Source organism: Trichomonas vaginalis, chromosome IV (genome assembly GCF_026262505.1).
Source record: "Trichomonas vaginalis G3 chromosome IV, whole genome shotgun sequence".
In the NCBI taxonomy this organism is placed as follows: Eukaryota; Parabasalia; order Trichomonadida; family Trichomonadidae; genus Trichomonas; species Trichomonas vaginalis.
In genome coordinates, this window is record NC_067206.1 from 2,479,965 (window position 1) to 2,498,376 (window position 18,412).

At 32.9% G+C, this 18,412-nt stretch overlaps 5 protein-coding genes and 6 pseudogenes across 11 annotated transcripts, besides 2 other annotated features; 9 read left to right on the plus strand and 2 right to left on the minus strand.

Annotated features, from left to right (window-relative positions):
- Positions 1-1,669: 1,669 nt before the first annotated feature.
- Positions 1,670-1,717: a mobile genetic element.
- Positions 1,718-4,293: 2,576 nt separating this feature from the next.
- TVAGG3_0014920 (transcription-initiator DNA-binding domain ibd family) lies at positions 4,294-5,338 on the plus strand (the record flags this gene model as incomplete). Its single annotated transcript, XM_001308232.2, has 1 exon — positions 4,307-5,221. The coding sequence occupies one exon, from the start codon at positions 4,307-4,309 to the stop codon at positions 5,219-5,221; it is 915 nt and encodes a 304-aa protein (XP_001308233.1).
- Positions 5,339-6,884: 1,546 nt separating this feature from the next.
- TVAGG3_0014930 lies at positions 6,885-9,180 on the plus strand (annotated as a pseudogene). The gene has a single exon. A coding segment is annotated over exon 1 (2,296 nt).
- A 28-nt stretch (positions 9,181-9,208) lies between these two features.
- Positions 9,209-18,412: part of a mobile genetic element that runs on past the window's edge.
- On the plus strand, positions 9,344-10,201 carry TVAGG3_0014950 (annotated as a pseudogene). The gene has a single exon. A coding segment is annotated over exon 1 (858 nt).
- On the plus strand, positions 10,280-10,737 carry TVAGG3_0014960 (annotated as a pseudogene). Its single transcript has one exon. A coding segment is annotated over exon 1 (458 nt).
- Positions 10,991-11,681, plus strand: TVAGG3_0014970 (annotated as a pseudogene). Its single transcript has one exon. A coding segment is annotated over exon 1 (691 nt).
- Positions 11,781-12,200, minus strand: TVAGG3_0014980 (uncharacterized protein; the record flags this gene model as incomplete). Its single annotated transcript, XM_051219987.1, has 1 exon — positions 11,781-12,200. One exon carries the CDS (start codon positions 12,198-12,200, stop codon positions 11,781-11,783), a length of 420 nt encoding a protein of 139 aa, XP_051104973.1.
- TVAGG3_0014990 (protein of unknown function, DUF4106 family) lies at positions 12,263-12,799 on the plus strand (the record flags this gene model as incomplete). The annotated part of the gene is made up of 1 exon (XM_051219988.1): positions 12,263-12,799. The coding sequence occupies one exon, from the start codon at positions 12,263-12,265 to the stop codon at positions 12,797-12,799; it is 537 nt and encodes a 178-aa protein (XP_051104974.1).
- Positions 13,452-13,835, plus strand: TVAGG3_0015000 (uncharacterized protein; the record flags this gene model as incomplete). Its single annotated transcript, XM_051219989.1, has 1 exon — positions 13,452-13,835. One exon carries the CDS (start codon positions 13,452-13,454, stop codon positions 13,833-13,835), a length of 384 nt encoding a protein of 127 aa, XP_051104975.1.
- Positions 13,866-14,685, plus strand: TVAGG3_0015010 (annotated as a pseudogene). The gene has a single exon. A coding segment is annotated over exon 1 (820 nt).
- Positions 15,168-15,468, plus strand: TVAGG3_0015020 (annotated as a pseudogene). Its single transcript has one exon. A coding segment is annotated over exon 1 (301 nt).
- Positions 17,382-18,275, minus strand: TVAGG3_0015030 (KilA, N-terminal/APSES-type HTH, DNA-binding family; the record flags this gene model as incomplete). Its single annotated transcript, XM_001294851.1, has 1 exon — positions 17,382-18,275. One exon carries the CDS (start codon positions 18,273-18,275, stop codon positions 17,382-17,384), a length of 894 nt encoding a protein of 297 aa, XP_001294852.1.

Genomic DNA, 18,412 nt, shown 5'->3' on the forward strand with positions numbered 1-18,412 from the left:
AACTTAGGAAGAATGGGAACAAAACGAATGACGACAACAACATGTCAAACATAGATTAAATATCTATGAATCAATAAAGTATACGTGCATTGAAGGTGATAACGATCACTTGAGGCTTATAACTCTTTGACTAAATTATGCAATAATTAAATATAATCATTTTTATATTTTTATACTGATAGTAATTAATATACTATCCTGCTTAATAAATGGTATGATCAAATTTGTTTGAAAATTTAATTATGTATATAGAAACTATGTCTTCTATATAAAAATCAAAATTTTCGGACGAACGTAGATTGAACCTTTATGAAAATCTATCATTTTTGTTAATTGAGTTAATATGAATCTTTACATATGTATATATAGCATTGATAGCTTATATAATCATGGTTTATTCCATATTAACATATTTTTTCAGTTAAATTTGTTAATAATATCATGTAACAAATTAATTCAAGATTAGAATGTCTACAAAATGCTAACAAATAAGAACAAAATACGATTTCTCGACTTAAATTTTAATATGGAGTAGTTTTTCGTTTAAATCTAATTAAAAATGAATAAAAACTTATCTTGTACTATTTTCATTCAAAGATTTTAATAATGTAAATCATGCATTTTCATAATTCAGTACAGTTCTTTTTAGAATTAAAGTTGATGAGGATGATATTTGTGATTTAAAATAATTTGTTAATGTTCACCTTTTATTCATCACCTTGTGGTATGCCCTAAAGCAATAGCATTATCAATTCTGCTGAATTGATCAACTCAAAATTCCAAAAAAAATTCAAAATTTCAAAAATGAAATTAAACAATTTGAATTTCACATGAAAAAATCAATTTCGAAAAAAATTTGGAAAATCAAAGTATTTGATAATTAGTCAAATAATCAATTTACATCGTTTTTACTCATAAAAAACAACTAATTTTTGATTTTGATATCATATTTGATAAATACTCATTCCAGAGTTGACGTAATGTATTAATTATTGTTAGAGATATTGCTTTCGCAACAAAATTCTTATTTCATGAAAAAAAAAAAATGATTTTATTCCAACAAAAACAAGTAAACAGATGAATGGAAACGTACTATATTTTCATAAATGTAGTAATCAGTGTGTCAGCTTTTGTTTATCATGTTCGAGTCAAAATGTATTAACTTGTAATAAGAAATATTCGAAGATTATATGAAGTATTGAGCATTCTTTGTAGAAATATTTGTAATTCATTACTAACATATATAATAAAGTTGTTTTTTTTTTCCTTATTGCAATAATTTTGTCTGATTTTAATAACTTTTCATGTATACGAGTTGTGTGAATATGCATCATAATATGCGTAAATATACTTATTTGCGACAAATAATGTGGTTGCATAATGGAGGTGCTAAATTTTGATTTTTAATATGGGGCTTTGGTATGTATAATCATGTTCTTATCTCAACGTAGGAGTATTGGTGCAATATGATTAAAATTTACGAGGTTGATCTTAAATTGAATAATTCTGGAGTATAAATCACAATGCAGCTAATTCTATGTTAAAGATAGATACAGATTGTAGTAATCAATTAGGGAGTACAAATTCATTCTTTCATTTCTGTCGTATTGAGCAGAAAGGAAGAGATCATAACCCTAGGAAAAAAAGCCCAAATTTGTCACTTTTCATAGTACGTTAAACTCAATTCGCTCGGCGAATGCCGAGCACACGTACTCATCATTCAACATAATATTCTCATTCTTTGGTTATTATAGTGCCAGACAACACAAGATTTCAAAGAATTACTTGAGTTTTCAATTAATCTTAATCCGATTTTAGATTTATCGAGAACTCCATCATCACAATCACATACTTCAGTGCGGTAACTACAATTATCCATATACAGAAGGAAGTTCTTTTCGAACAACTCATTTGGAGTCTGTTTTGGAAAGAACTTCTTTCTGTCCGACTTAATTTCATAGTTCCTGATCAACCAAAAGACAGAAACCACACACTATCTACTTAGGAAAGGAGTTCTTTCTAAATCTTCCTTAAATTGAGATTTTACGAGAGATAACCCTTCTATTGCACTTAAAAATGAACATTTTGATATCTTTAGTATCACACATGGTCATATATAGTATTTCATCTACATGAATACATTCATCTTTCGAAGTCTCTCATTAAATGGGAGGCTTCGAAAGATGAATCGTTTTATTCATACAACTTTAAATCTCGAACACATTTAGAGAGTGAGTATATCATTTTATTCTTGTTTTGAGTTTATTCTGATTCAAAATTGCAGTGAAAACAGAAGTTCACACATCATATCTGAATGTGAGCTCATCTATACTTATACGATCTCAATACCTCCACTCTAAGCATAAGAGGTGAAGTTATATAAAAATTATCAGATGCGTTGAAGTCTCAAAAGTATTGCCTGAATGCTTGTTTCATATTTGTCCAAGTAGTTTCAATGAATAAATGTATTGTTTTTTATAATTTCGATTTATTTTTAGAAAATATTCAATATAAACCTTTATTGTGTTATTTACATCTCATAAATTCTCTGTCTAAATCATATAAAAGCGCGTTTTACCCCTATGAATCAAGAAATTCATTCAATATTCATGGTATATTTATTAAATTTATACGATTTACTAATAATCAATATTATATCCTCATAAATAGCAATATATTTTGGTAATCTATGATAATCATATACAATATTTGAAATCAAATTTTCATTAGTTTAGGTTCCTTGTTAATAGTAAACCATTATATTTATTACTAATAATAAAATCTATGTGTCGTATTGAAATTCAATAAAATTACTTATTCGGTCCAAAAAACAAATTAGATAAAATTTTCCTTTTTTTATGTAATTTTTGTTTTTCATTTTTCTCAAGATCCTAAGTTATGTTCTAACTTTTGACATCATATCCTATCATGCTAGGCTATATATTATAGCATATCCAAAAGGCAAGGAAATCTATCAGAGAAGCCTTTTTGACCTATCGTTGCCCTACCTCTCTTATGATGATATAGCTTGAAAAAAGACTCAGTAATTACCACTTAATTAGCAAGATGAAATGAAACTAAAAGAGATATACTCCTGAATTTCAAAATTTGAATCCAACAAAAAACTATTCAAAATATTGTGAGAATATCCAGATAAAAACGATATTTGAAAGGGATTTCAAACCTTATTGTCATGATTTTATTTATTATTTGGATGTTATTGTAGTTTATTTCCTGAAACAACTCGATCGCCAAGCAAAATACTATATATTGCATCAATTGCACATTTTTTCCTTGTTCTATTGCTTGACCTCAGATTAGAAATTCATCGATTAGATCTTTGAGTTGATTTACTTACATTCCTTTGGCGAAATTTTTAACATTTATATAGATATAACGAAAATGGATCCATTTATAGTCATTGTAATGCAATTTGTCTAAAAACAAAGACTCTTATATGAATTTTTGGGATGATCTATGGAGAATTGATAGTATTAAATGATTTTGAAATTATGGAGTTTTCAAATTATATGATCTTACAATCAATAACTGTTGGAAGCTAATAAGAATGCTGCATCAATGAATTTTAATACTTCACATATGTAGCGATTTGCTTGATTTTCAATTTGCTGATAATTATCAGAATTCTTCATTCAGTAAGTTTATTTATAGTTTAACAAATGCATGTTTATGTTAGTTTGCAATGCATTTTGGAGTTTTCTACATAAGACCAAGATAAAAAAATTGTTTGAGAGCTCCAGTCAAACATAGAATGCATCGGCTATTAAAAACATTGTTTTTATCATGCTTAGATATATAAAGGTTCGAAAGATAGTTATGAATGCTCTTAATTTTCAATTCGTATCTAAACACGCCCACTATAAGTTAAATGCTGCCTGATAATGGACTTATAGACTTAGTAAATGTAATGACTTTGAATATCGGTATGGTATTTCCTACTTTTTGAAGAAACCGCAACAAATTTCCTTTATGTCATTTGCTAACAAATTTATATTATTTCTTTCAGCTTGCAGAATCCAAGAACCATGCATTCAATGTCTTTGAATGCAATCGAATCGATTATGCTAATCTTGCAATAAACTCTTAGTTGGAGCTAAAAATAAGCTAATTAAAGAAAAAAATATGACATGATTGAATTTGATAAGGTCAAATGGGGATCACAACAAAAATTTGATGTTTGGCATTACTAGAAATATTTCGTATTCTCGAGTGAAATAAATATACCTCAGAATTTAGTTAAATAAATCTCTCAATTTTTCCATCGGTTATGAATTTTACTTCGGATATGAATTTCTCACTCTGCTCGCCGCTTGGCATTGATACAATAGATGATATTGGAGAATCGCCGAACTATGCATCAATGAACACACCTGAGTTGGAGTTTCCGGAGTTAAACGATAGTTTGAATTTTGATATTGACTATGGTTTAAGAAACACAAATTTCGAACCATTTTCAGCACCTTACCCACCAAACTCGAATGAATCGCAAGAGGTTGTTTCGAAAAAACTTCATAAGAGAGCAATATCTTCGCCAATCAAGATTCATACACCTGCGGTACAACAAAAGAATCTATCATCGCAGCTAACAGCATTTTTGTCAGCAAGGTCAATCCTCTCTTTGATTCCGGTACAAGTGAAGCAAAAAGAAAATCGTCAAAAGTTTACGCCGATTGAAGATGCTCATTTTACCGAGGCACTTTCAGATACAGCCCTTATTGTTAATCCTGTCAAGCTTGGCTTTATACCAAGAAGCCGTTGGGTGGATAAGGATTTTACGTTCGGTGAGTTGGTCGCTGAGTTTTTCCAAAAGAAGAACAATGCCAGCTGTAGGTTTTCATATAAACTATATAACGCCCTCAAACTCTCAACCCTTGACTCAAAATTTGATTCCTTAGTTGGTGTTAAATGGATCAACGATTATGTACTTCATGTTGACAAGATAAAGTTCGCACATCTTCTTGGTATCAAAAGCATCGACGGAAGCTTATTCCACCAACAAGGTAATTTTCCTTCACATGGATTCATAGAAATGAATACCAAAGATGTTGACAAACTCAAGTCTGAGTACGATGTCAGCGATGTTGACTATGAAAATATCAGATTATTGACTCATGTTGACAAGATCTTTGTTCGCAACTGTACGGAGAGAGATCTTGAAAGTTGTAAGTGGATCAATTCAAGGCCAAAGCCTCAGAAGTGATCTGGTTTACATAATTTTTCTTATTTATTTTTTATGCGCTATTATTCTGTCTATTTCTTATTCTACATATCTTAACTTTTATTTGTTTATGTTTAAACGTATTTTATTTGTTCGACATTCTTTTGTATTTTTTAGAATTTTTCATTTTTGCTAAATCGAATCTATCTAAGGGTTTCGTTTTGCGAAAAAAACGTACAATACGCAATTTCGCTAAAAAAACATTTAGCTAGCAATTTCGACCTTTGACTCCACTCAAGACGTTACTTTTTTAATTTTGCGGTATCATATTTTTGGAAAATCTTTATGAATATTATATAAAAAGTCTCTTTAATATCTATATTTCATATTTTTATCGATTTTTAAAGTTTTTGCGAAAAGTATTCAATTATTTTTGCTATTTGGTCGTGTAAATGTCAGATTTGCGACATTTTCTGATATGATATTCAGATTCTACGTTGATAATAATGCTTATAGAACCCTCTTGCTATTGTGTCAAAATTGCGAAACCGATAGCAAAAATATCTCGCAATATCAAAATTGAGATATTGAGTGAATTATGCATTATAGAGATTAAAAATCTGATTTAAGGGTTTCGTTTTGCTAAAATTGTCACTTTTATAGCATATTTGTTTTTGGATGTTTTGCGAAACCAAAAAAAAACTATGATATACAATGTATGTGTAAAGAAAATACTTTATTTACTAGTTAAAAAATCATTTGGTATTGATCAAGTTATTTTTTCTGGATAAGATATTATATGGATAATTGGATAGAAAATACAATTATATAATCTTGTACCTGGTTTAATTAAGCTAATTGTCATCAGAAACTTGTAATTTTTATGAATTTCAGATTTTCTTTTCATTACTGCTTTTCTTAATAGGTCAAGTTCTTATTTACGTTATAAAGTATGATATTTACAAATATCAAGTTATCGTGTTTTTTGAGAAATTATGAGAAACAAACAAAAATGAAAAAGATAGGAATAGCAATGAATAGTGATGTGGGTATAGAAAATGTAAGAGATACGAATGCAAAGCAATCAGTATTTAGGATATTGACCATAGATTTCGAAAAAAAAATGCTGCATATTGAGCGAAAACTATGATTATATTATAAGGCTGTCATTTAAAGCATAATGAAACTATTCCCTTTTCATTTTAATCGAATAAGATAGTAAAGATTTTTGAATTAGCTAGAAACTGATGAGATGTTTTCACAAATCAGATAAGGGTTTCGTTTTGCGAAAAAAACGTACAATACGCAATTTCGCTAAAAAAACATTTAGCTAGCAATTTCGACCTTTGACTCCACTCAAGACGTTACTTTTTTAATTTTGCGGTATCATATTTTTGGAAAATCTTTATGAATATAAAAAAAAAAAAAAAAAAAAAAGGTAGTGGGGCCTCCAGGCACTTCGTGCCCTCTAGCCCTGAAGATGTTTAGTATAACTTTATCCGGACAAGTAAGGGTCTATCGTCGCTACAGGAAAAGTTACAGGCGTTCCAAGGAAGTATACTTTGAGAAGCCTTTTCTCCATTTTAAAACAAGATAGGACGGTTATTTTACAAAACTGACAACACTTTGACCGAGTAGTTTTTTGTGCTGAACAAAAAATGTCATATAAACATCTGTCAAAAGCCGCTTTTTAACTTCACTTAAAATGCCACGTAAGCTACGTAAGAATATACGTAAGAGGAAGGGAGCATTGAAACATCCAATAGTAAAACTGACACCACAACAACAGTTGCAACAACAAATGATGAATGACCCCACTATGTTGCAACAAATGTCAAGCAACCCTATGCTTTTAAACCGAGTTATAGGTGCACAGAGTGGAGGTTTAAGAGCGGCACTTTTAGCGAAAATGGCAGGCTATGGTGGAGCTGCAGACGGAACAGCCTATAACCCTCAAAGTCAAATGAATTTGAGTTCACTCAAAAATCAAATAACAGATGTCAAAAAGTCAAACATAGACATACAGAAACAAATAAGTGAAAACGAAAAGAAACTAGAATATGACAGACACACAAAGAAACTCAATGAGTTAAACGTAGAGAAAAAGAAGAAAGAAGAACAACTGAAAGAACTAAGTACAGAGGAATATGCGAAAAAAGTTTCAGAAAAAGCAGCAGAAGTAGCAAAAATGGAACAAGATGTTATAAATTTGAAAAACCATACTACTCAATATAAAGTACTGAAAGATGAAGAGATAAAACAAAAAGCCCTGAAGACATATATGGATAGCGATGAGTATAAAAAAGAAGTTGAAGCAAATGTAAAGGCAGAAAAACTTTTACAGTTGCAAAACCAAACCGTACAGTATGAAAACTTAGCACAAGAAAGTAAAAATAACGACGCAGCCATGCAAAAGGCAATGAAAAGCGCAGAATATATAAAAGCTAATAATGACTGGTTAGATGCCCAAGCCAACGCCAAAGCAGCCCAACTTATAGGGTCAATAAGGACAAAAATACAAGCGGATGAAGACAGTTCAAATGAAGCTTTAATGAATGCTGACTTTAAGAACGCCTTCGAAGCTCTTCATAGTAAGGTGAAACTAGTGAACGACTTCTCATCTGGAAAGAAACTGAAGTCTGAAGGTTTCGACAACGAGTTAAGAGAAGTAGCACAAAATATGACGAAAATAACAGATGCAGCAACGAGACAGGCAGTTCAAAGTGCCTATGACGCCGTTAGAGCAACTGTTGTGGAAAGTCAAGAAAAAGAGTTACAACAGACCAAAACAGACCTAGTAAATGCTTTCTTAAGAACGAAAAGTCAGGTAGGACATTATGCTGCAGATGGAACATATGTGCCAGCTGGTGGAACTTATATACTAGCTAGTGGAACTTATATACCACCAAACCCTCCAAGAGAAGCACCTGCACCAGGACTACCTAAAACATTTACATCGTCACATGGACACAGACACAGGCATGCACCAAAACCAACACAACAACCAACAGTTCAAAATCCAGCACAACAACCAACAGTTCAAAACACTGCACCACAACCAACAGTTCAAAACACTGCACCACAACCAACAGTTCAAAACACTGCACCACAACCAACAGTTCAAAACACTGCACAGCAACAACCACAAACAGAGCAAGGACATAAAAGAAGTAGAGAACAAGGAAACCAAGAATTCTTAAAAATGCTTAAGGAAGACTATGGTTACCCAGATACTCTTGACTTTAGTGACAGATATAAAGAAGCTATTAGAAAGTTCAAGGAAGGAAATACTGACCCGAACCTATTTAGCTTTATGGTTCAGCACCAAATGGGATATAATTTCAAACCTGGAAAATACAAGCTCGCTAAGGGATATGATTTAATAGCATATCATCCAAATGACATGACTGAATTTACTCCGAGATATTTGGTGTCAGAGCTAAATGATAATTCAACTCTCTTCATGAAACGCGTAAAAAATAGAGACGGAACGAAAGAAGAAAGGTTTATGAGTCCGGATGACTTAGATAGGGAACTTTTTAAAAACGGTCTCGGAATATATGAAATGCCAGCAGATGAGGTACAAGAAACTCCACAGGAAGAAGTTCAGATACAACCAGACATGGAAGAAATAGTTCAGCAACAACAGCTAGAAGAGCCTGAAGGAAACGAACAAGTCCCTCCTTTGGAAACTAACTTCACAGAACTAGATGAAGATTTGGAACAGCCGAAAAATCTTGACCCTCAACAAGTGTATGCGGGAATATGGAATCTTTCCAAGAGTCTAAGAAAAATTCGGCTGACATAGTAGAAGAATATCGAAAAATGTTCGCCGACATACAAAAGACTCCAACATCAGATGAAAATATTCAGCATAGAATGGAAGTACTGAAAGAAAATGTACGCAAATACAACAATCCTTTTTACTTACGACCATATAACGTTCAATCTTTGGCTGAACTCGGTGAAAATAAAAGGTTAAATTTCAACAAAACATATAGAAATGAAACATTGTTTAAAGTTCATTCAGAACCTAACCAATATGGAAACAAACCTACTTTTGTTTCTGCAGACTATGGAACTACAATGAGATGGGGTCATAAAGCTAATCCGGATAGGTGGTTCATAAACTTACAACCACAATTCCAAGAAGTTGTAGACGCAATGGAAGTGAATGGTGAACCAGATATAGCTGGTATTTTCAGCGCGGCTTTAATGCCATTGAAAGATATGAAAGATGCAGATATTTTGAACCAGTATGAAATGAACATGGCTGATGGAAATATAACACCTGACGTTCTAAAACATTTATCTCAAAGAACTACACAGAACCATAGAGATGGTATATTTGGTGAAGAGTTTAGAAAGAAAGTTAGGGAGAGAGAAGGAAGAGAACCTATTGTACATGACCTTGCAAACGAAAGTTTACAAAATGTCATAAAAACTTACTTTGCAGACAATGAACCGAGAAGGGATGAATATTTAAGAAAACTCAAATGGACAGTACCAAATGAAATGTTAGTATTGAAAAACATGTTCCTTGACAAAATAAAACCAACTACAGAAATAAATGACGCAAGACTGAAACATTGGGTAAAAGCTTTCCCATTCACAAAAGATATTGTTGGTAACATGGAAAGAAAACCAGACTGGCTACAAAAACATATATTTGGAAACGAGCATATTCCATATGGACAAGCTATATTTGAAGAGCTTGAACCGGAAACTCAGGAAAGAGTCATGCAAACAATAAGCGACGACTCAAATACAAACTATGACAAAATCTTTCTAGGATATAGGTTACCTGAGATGGGCGACCAGAGCCCAAAGGCAAAAAGGACATGGGAAATTTACAACATACTAGGTGAACATGAGGCAAAGATGCAACAACTTGAAGCAGAGGGCAAGTTACCAAAAGCGACACCAAAGAAGAGAAGAGTAGAACAAAGTGAAAGTAGTGAAGAAGTAACTTCATCTAGTGAAAGTAGTGGCAATGAAGGAAAAAGAAGAGTTAAAAACTCAGTCAGGAAGAAAGTAAAGCTTGGTACGAAACAATTATGACAAATAAATCCAACTATTCTATATTTTTACCCATATGAAATGTACGCCGCTCAGAATATAACGCCAACAGTTTTGGATGCCATGAACGGAAATGTTTCCGAATGGTATAACGAATGCGACAATGCCATTAGAAGGTCAGAAATAGTTCCTGGAACTTACGAATATACAACTGCTGTTTCTTATGGAAACGTAGGTGAGTTTGGAGAAGGTTCTTCAACAACAGTAGATATTGCTTGCGACAGGTTTCATATTATTTCTATTGACAACTCATTCTTATACGTGGAACAAGACATTGAAATAAAACCTTCTGCCAAGTTGTCTGACAAGAAAGGTTGCAATGGAATTTTCTATGTCGGATACCAATATGCTCCAGAAGTTTTCATGGGATATAAGATATATTCTAACTCTGACTTAGTTCAAACAGTAACATGGGCAAACTATGAATGGTTCGCTTTGAGAAACTCAGTACAACCACAAGCTAGAGAACAAACAGACCAGTATGCAACTATTGAGAAAATAAGAAGACTTGACCCTAACGTTCCAGGAGTTTATGTTAACCTTTCTGGACAAACTGCAGCAGCAGTAACCAAAGTAAAACTGAAACTTAGAGTTCCTTTGTCATCTTTCCTCATCTTCAGGTTTTTAAGATACTTGCCAAACTGGGCAGGAAAAATTTCTATTGAACTTACTCCAAGCAAAAATAACTTAGTCATTGCACCAACACAAGACCCATTCACTCTTACAGACGTAAAGGGAACAAATCAAACGTCATTCGCCGAATTTTGCAAAGACAAAGTTGACTTAGACTTTGGTTTCTCAAACTTCAACAATGAAGTAAACTATTATTTCAATGCTGCTGGAACTGCTTGGGACCCAGTTAAGTTCACATGCGAAAAATTTGAATGCAAGAGAATAGAAAGCAGACTTGCAGTCTATATGTTGGACCCAGATATTTCAAATGCTTTAGCTGCCAAATATATTGCAGTTCCACTTATGTTCCCTATACACCAAATATCTGTCAAAGACTTTGCAGGTGAAGTTGGAAACCAAAGTGCTGACCCAGGTGCAAGAACAGATATTGCTTTAACAACTGCAATGAAACATGCAGATACTATGTTTGTACTGTTCAGACGAACTATAAATGACTATTCTTGTTTCTACAACCCCGGTATTAAATATCATATAAACATAGATGGCAAATATTATCCAAGAGAAGAATATTCTACAGTTGAGGATATGAGGTCATACAACTTGACATTAGATGCTATGAACTTTAACAACAACTTCACAACAACCATAAACCCTGAAATGCAAAGTTCTATTATGCCATATGTGAAAGTATGGACTCATACAGGAGGTCAAAAAACTCAATATACAAATGGAGACCGTTCAAACTTTTGGCTTGGCATTCCATTTGCTGACTCAGAAGACTTTATGGGTGGTATTTCAACTGTTGGTACTGTACAAATACAATATACTGGTGACAGAGACGGTCCAGATGAACTGAGAGCAAAGAAGTTTACAAAACCAATAGCACTTTTCACGGAAGATGCTCTTTTGAAGATTCGTTCGATGAAACCTGCTGGGGCTCCTCAGATTGGCATAACGACAGCTTCCATCGAGCAGATTTTGGCAGCAGGTCAGTAAGTTGTTCTTGAACTGACTTCTCTCCGTCAAATATTGACAGTACGCCAGTTTTGACATAATATTGTAAGATAAACTTACCTTTAGAAATATCTGTAAGTTTTGTTGTTATATTTTTGTCAACGTCAAGAACTTTCACCATTTCAGTTATACCAACTTTCTTTGCTTTATGGAAATATTTTGGTTCAGCAAATATTGCTATTCTATAACATTTACCATTGTTTGTATAAAGAACTATTCTGTCAATGTATTTGTATTGTTTGTGTGTGTAAACTTTGTTCTGCTTCAATTCGAAGAGATACTCGAATACGTCCATCTTTTATTCTAAGTAAAATGTCATTTCCGAAAAATAGAAGCGTAAGTGTTTCAAAAGGTTTAATGGCGGTGGCAGATGTGAAGTTAAATTCACCAACTCAAACAAACAGTCAAAGTGTTATTGTCAATGTCAAAGACAGAGATGTTGAAGTGGGGAAACCATACGAAGACGAAGATGGTATAGCAATTGTTCCTGTAAAAGAACAACCAACATATCCTGAAGTTAGCAGAGACTTAAGTTCTGTTGCAGATATTCGAAATGACTACCAACAACTTAAAGACAAACTTCAAACTCAGGAGAAGATTTGTCAAGCTTTAGGTATAATGTTAAACTTGGTCGAACACAACCCTGTAAAAGTGAACTCATATGTCATTGCACCTCATGAAGTTTTGAAAGAACTATTGAAACTTTTGACAGAGGCAGACGATATAAACATCAAAGAAATAGAACCCGACATTAGTTGCTGTGGTGTTTCATATAATGTCATTGACAAGATATACGTTATGAAAGGAGGTGAAACGTTGAACTTAAAGTATAGTTTCCCAGACGTCATAAAAATATTTGACGACCACAACATTTCATTAAAATTTATTTGCTAAGTAAAAATGTCAAAACTTCGTGAAAGATGTTTGAAGAAAAATAATATAGACTTTATTTCATGTAAAGGACTTTACACACTTTTGAACGATATGAAAGACCCTGTTTTGTTTGTTCGTGTAGACAAAGGAAAGTTCTATGTCTTTACAAAATATTTGAACTTCTTAGACAGAGAACTTCAAGAAACGCCATGTGAAAGTTTAGATGAAGTTCTTCTCCACTTTCAGAAAAACTTTTAAATATATATAAATGGCAGAAGACATAATGGTTTATACTATTACGACTAAAAACCCTGAGTCATATAATTCTATAACAACAAACTTACAAAGTCCTCAAGGACGATATTGTAAACTAACTTTAAACACAATGACGACTAAAGCCTGTTTTGCTCTTTTGACACCAGAAGACTTTATTGTTGTGAATGGTAAAAAATACTCCTTTGAAGATACTTACTCAGATATACCACCAACAGGTTTTGTTGACTTATTTAATACTTTAAGTACAGGTGTAACATGTGCTGCAACTAGAGCAGGTTTCATTATGTTTGGATGTCCGACTGAGTTTACTATAAACAATATGAGCTATAATACAAAACTTATTTCTGGTTTTTACTACCAACAGTTTCCTATAACAGGAAAAGGTGTCATACAAGGAATGTCTATTCCATTGACATTAAGCACACCAATCTTATATATTGTTTCAAACTTAGGTTCAAAGTGCTATTCGAATGTCGACAGAAACTACTATGACCAAAAGATACTCATGCGTATAAACAATACTTTCTCTGCTGGTTTGCCTATTGTTCATTCGAATGCAGAATTTTCAACCTTAGTGAACTCAAACACATTGGCAAGTATAACGTTGACATTAGTTGACGCAAACTTTGTTCCTGTAAAACTTTTATGTCCTATGTATTTGTCAATGACGGCAGAAAGTTTCGAATTGGAAGATGCAACCGGTGAAAGTATTGTATTACAAGAACAACTTCAACAACAAATAGCTCAAGAACAACAAATGCAACAACAAAGTCAAGAATAAAAAAAAATATTTTTTTTTATTTTTATAAAAATGTACAGAATAGATGTTTCAGATTTTTATGACTTCCAAGCATTCAGAAATATGTGTCCATTTCGAGACTATAACAAAGCAGTCGAGAATTTGAAACGTTTAGTCATTTATGTCGACTCTGCCCCAGAATGTTATGTCATGAAAGAATGGGATGTAGTCTTTAACAAACCTAAAGCGACAATAGTTTCAGAACAAGAATGTAAACAGAAACTTAAGAAAATAAAAGTCGTACAAGTTGGCATGAAGATGTTAGATGCTTGGGATATCTTATTGTCAAAGTTAGAAGATTTTTCAGTTCGAGGTATAAAGTTCTATACACCTTCTCCAAACTTCTATTCTATCTTCACTGGATATAAATATGAACAAGTAGAATGGAAAGAAAATATTATAGAAGCTTGGTTAGACCATGTCAGAGAAATTATATGCAATGGAAACGAAAGAGTCTATGAGTATATCTTATGTTGGTTTGCAAACATCTTACAACATCCAAGTGCTAAAAATGAAACTGCTCTCATTATAATTGGAAAACAAGGAACAGGTAAGAACACATTCTTTACAGATATCTTATGCAAACTGTTAGAAGGTTATTCGAACCCTAATATGACAAACTTAGAAAACATCTGTGGTAAATTTAACTCTTCAATTGAGAATATGAAACTTATAGTTTGCAATGAACTTCAAAGTATAGATACAACAAAAGTTTTAAACTCAGATGCTTTGAAGAGTCTTATAACAGACAAAGTTGGAGTTGTTGAAAGAGAGTATAAAGACCAAAGAGTTTGTGAGAATGTTGCAAACTTCATTATGGTTTCAAACAATGCTGTTCCGATGAAGTTAGAAAGTTCCGACAGAAGATATGTAGTTGTCAGAACGTCAGATTCTCATATGCAAGATACAGAATATTTTGACGACTTAGCAGAAACTTTGACATCTGACTTTTACAACCACTTGTTCTCATATTTTATGACATTAGATATTTCAAAGTTCAATCCAAGACAAATTCCACATACCGAAGAGAGACAAACATTGTTAGAAGCAAACAAGAGTGTATATGAACTGTTCATAGATGAAACTGACTTTGAGTGTTTAGATGAAAGGTCATTGTACGATTCGTATAAACAATATTGTCAAGAATATGGTTATATGACAGCTTCTAAACGTACATTCTTGGCAAATGTCAAAAGTCTTTTAGACGTACAGAATGGTGTATATACAAAGAAAAATTTTTATGAGTAAATTTAAAAAAAAATATTTTTTTATCCGATAGAAAAGATGACAAAATATATTTCAGTAAACAAGTACATGTCAGGACTTAAAGAAGAACTAGACCCATTCACATATTTGAATGTTTACTTCTACCATTTTGAAAAGTCTTCATTCAGCAAAGTTTGGAACATCGAACCAGTTAAGTTTGCTATTGTGACTAAAAATGGTGCGAAATTTGAAGACTTAGACATAGAAGGTTTGTTAGCAGTCAAAGAAAGTTTTGACAGAAGGTTCTCAAACCTTAAAGAAGGCAAAGCATACAAACTTGTTATACCTTATGAACCAAAGAAAGCAGACGACTATGAATATTATGAGTCTAAGATAGTTGAAGTTCAAGGTAAATTGGGTAAAAAGATTTTAGAGTCTAAGCCAGTGTTTGCCCCTAAAGAGGAAGAGAACATTGACATTGACCCAGAAATGTTCTAAAAATAAAATTTTATTTTTACATGTCAAATTTCTTTTTCTCTGGAACTGGTTCAGGTTCTTTCTTCTCTTCTTCTACTTTCTTTTCTTTCTTTTCTTTCTTCTTCTTTTCTGGTGGAGTTATGTCAAATTTCTCCGAACCATATTTCTGTAAAAGTTCTTTGTCCTTTAATAGCTCTTCTATTCTGTTTTCTATTTCATCTTCAAGAACAGCGCATGTGTCTTCTTTGCATTCTAAGAACTTTTGTTGGACTTCATCTTTCCAATCGGTGTCATCTCTGTCAACAAGTCTGTCATTGACAAATTTTAAGACTGCTCTGCTTAATGTTTTATGGTTCTTGTCATATTCCCAGAAACAGAACTTTAGAACAAATTCCCCTTTCTTGTTTACACTATGTAAGATTTTATGGTCGACAGATGTTTTGCTGTCGAAAAGCTTGTCTCGAATATAGATAGCGAAATCGCTAGACATTTTCTAAAAGATAAAAATTTTAATTTTTCTAAAAATATGTTAGAAAAAAAGTTTGCTGACATTGACAAGAAATTTGAGAATGTTTTAAACAAGAACAAGAGGAAGTTAGAAAATGCTCAGATAAAGCCTATACATGACAAGTTCTTATTTGCTCAGAATGGTATAACAGGTCTAATTGCACCACCTGGGTCGGGTAAGACTTTCACTTATCTTAAAATGGCTGCACAACAACAAGAACTAGATGAGAAGAACCCATTCTATGAGTTAGTTGTCATTTGTAGTACTTCTGGTCAATTTGACCAAACCGTCAATTCGTTCAAAGATATTATAAAGAAGTCTAAGTTAGTATGTATAAAGGATACTGAGTTGTTAGATTGGATAAAGAAGTACCAAAGAAGAGTTTTGAAGTATAATGCTATAAATGAGTATATAAATTCTAAGTTTAAAGACCCAAATGAGGAAATGCAGAGAATATTAGAGAAGAAACACTTCAGAAACAAACAGAAAGAGATAGAATACATTTCGAAGAAATTGCAATCTTACGATTGGAAGACATACCCTCATAGATGTCTTCTTATCTTAGATGATTTCGCCTCTCATCCTTTGTTAAAGAACAGAGAACAAGATATGTGTCGAATTCTTAAGAAGCTCAGACACTTTAACATCTCAGTTGTCATTTGTGTACAGACAGCAAAGAGTTTAAGTAAGGATGTTAAAAGAATACTTACTGACATTATACTTTTCCCCGGATTGTCCGAAGACGATTTCATGGAACTTATGAAAGAGTCCATGGCAGGTAAGTTTGACAGATATGAACTATGGGAGAAGTATAAAGTCATACAAGACCCTCATACTTCTTTCAGAATTCATATCTACGCGAACAAAGTTCAAATTGTAAAAAGTCAAGCTTGAAAAATGTAAGTGTTTAGTCTTAGTAAGTCTGTTGTGGTGCTGGGGCTGTCGGTTCTTCTGGCTTTGGAAGGCATTCAGGAAGAGGGACGTGAGACATTCGTTTGTGTCCTGTCGGAAGGAAGAACTTTTCCAGTTGTCGGGAAAAACTTTTCCTGTCGGAAGGAAAAATTTTTTCTGTTGGAAGGAAAAACTTTTCCTGAAGTTCGACCAAAAAGTTCTCAATTTTCGAAAATTTGAATGGTTTACGGACGGACAACTGGAAAATTTTTTCTTGTCGTCGGGAAAAATTTTTTCTGTCGGAAGGAAAAACTTTTTCTGTCGGAAGGAAGAACTTTTCTTGTCGGAAGGAAGGACTCGGAATGCCAGAAGGATTTGACAAGGCAATTTACTTTATAGAGCTACCTGAGCCATCTGAAGTCAAGCTTGAAAAATAAATGGTTCATTTACTCTGCTTGTTTGAAGTTGTCAAAATACTCTGTTATTTTTTCTTTCAGTAGCGGTAAGTCTTCTTTGAATGTAAGTATTGTACAACCTTTCATATCATAGTGTGTTTGAGGTAAAGTATCTTGAACTATTTGTTTCACATCTTCATTTGGGGTCATTGAAATCGGTAAGTTTTCGCGATAGAACCAATTTCTGTCAGATTTGTAAATCTTAGCAAGGTCGTAAAAGCTTTTGTTGTTTCTTCTGACTAAATGCAACATAACCATATCTCTGTCTTCTTCTTTCTCCATATCTTCAGTATAAATCATATACTTATAGTTCTTTTCCTTTCCTTTTGGTACCGAACGTGGTATTCTTTTCTGAATGCTTTTGTCTTTTGCTTCAAGCTTGTTCTCTAGCTCTTCACGTTCTTGTCTATGAATTTCATCTAACATCATGAAAATATTCCAAGCATAACGAGGCGAAGCCCACATTGCAACAGCATTTACAAGAAGTCTATGTACATACCAACCTCTCAAACCATTTGGCAATTTTTCACGATTTTCATAGAGTTTTGGCGACTGGGGTTTTTTACTTACTCGCTGTTCTTCACTGTTTTCATAGAGTTTTGGCGACTGCGGTTTTTTACTTACTCGAGTTTTTGCGACTACGAAAAAATCCGTAGTCGAATTTTCAGCTTCATTTAATAGTTCAATAGTGCTTTGGTTCCTAAACCAGTCTTGTGGTTTCTTAGTATCTGGAGCAAAACATGCTGTCAAAATACTTTGCATTTGGTACATATCGTCTTTGACCGAACGAATGAGACGGAGTTGTTTGTTAAACTGTATGTACTCGTATTCTTCATTTATAGCTTCATGGACTATAACTGTTGTTGTGTTCTCTGTTGTTGACATATCTGTCTTTACATACAAAATAAAAAAATAAATAAAAATAAAACTAACTTTATTTTTTCTATCTTAAGGAAATTCACGATTTTCATAGAGTTTTGGCGACTACGTTTTTTTACGTACTCGCTGTTCTTCACTGTTTT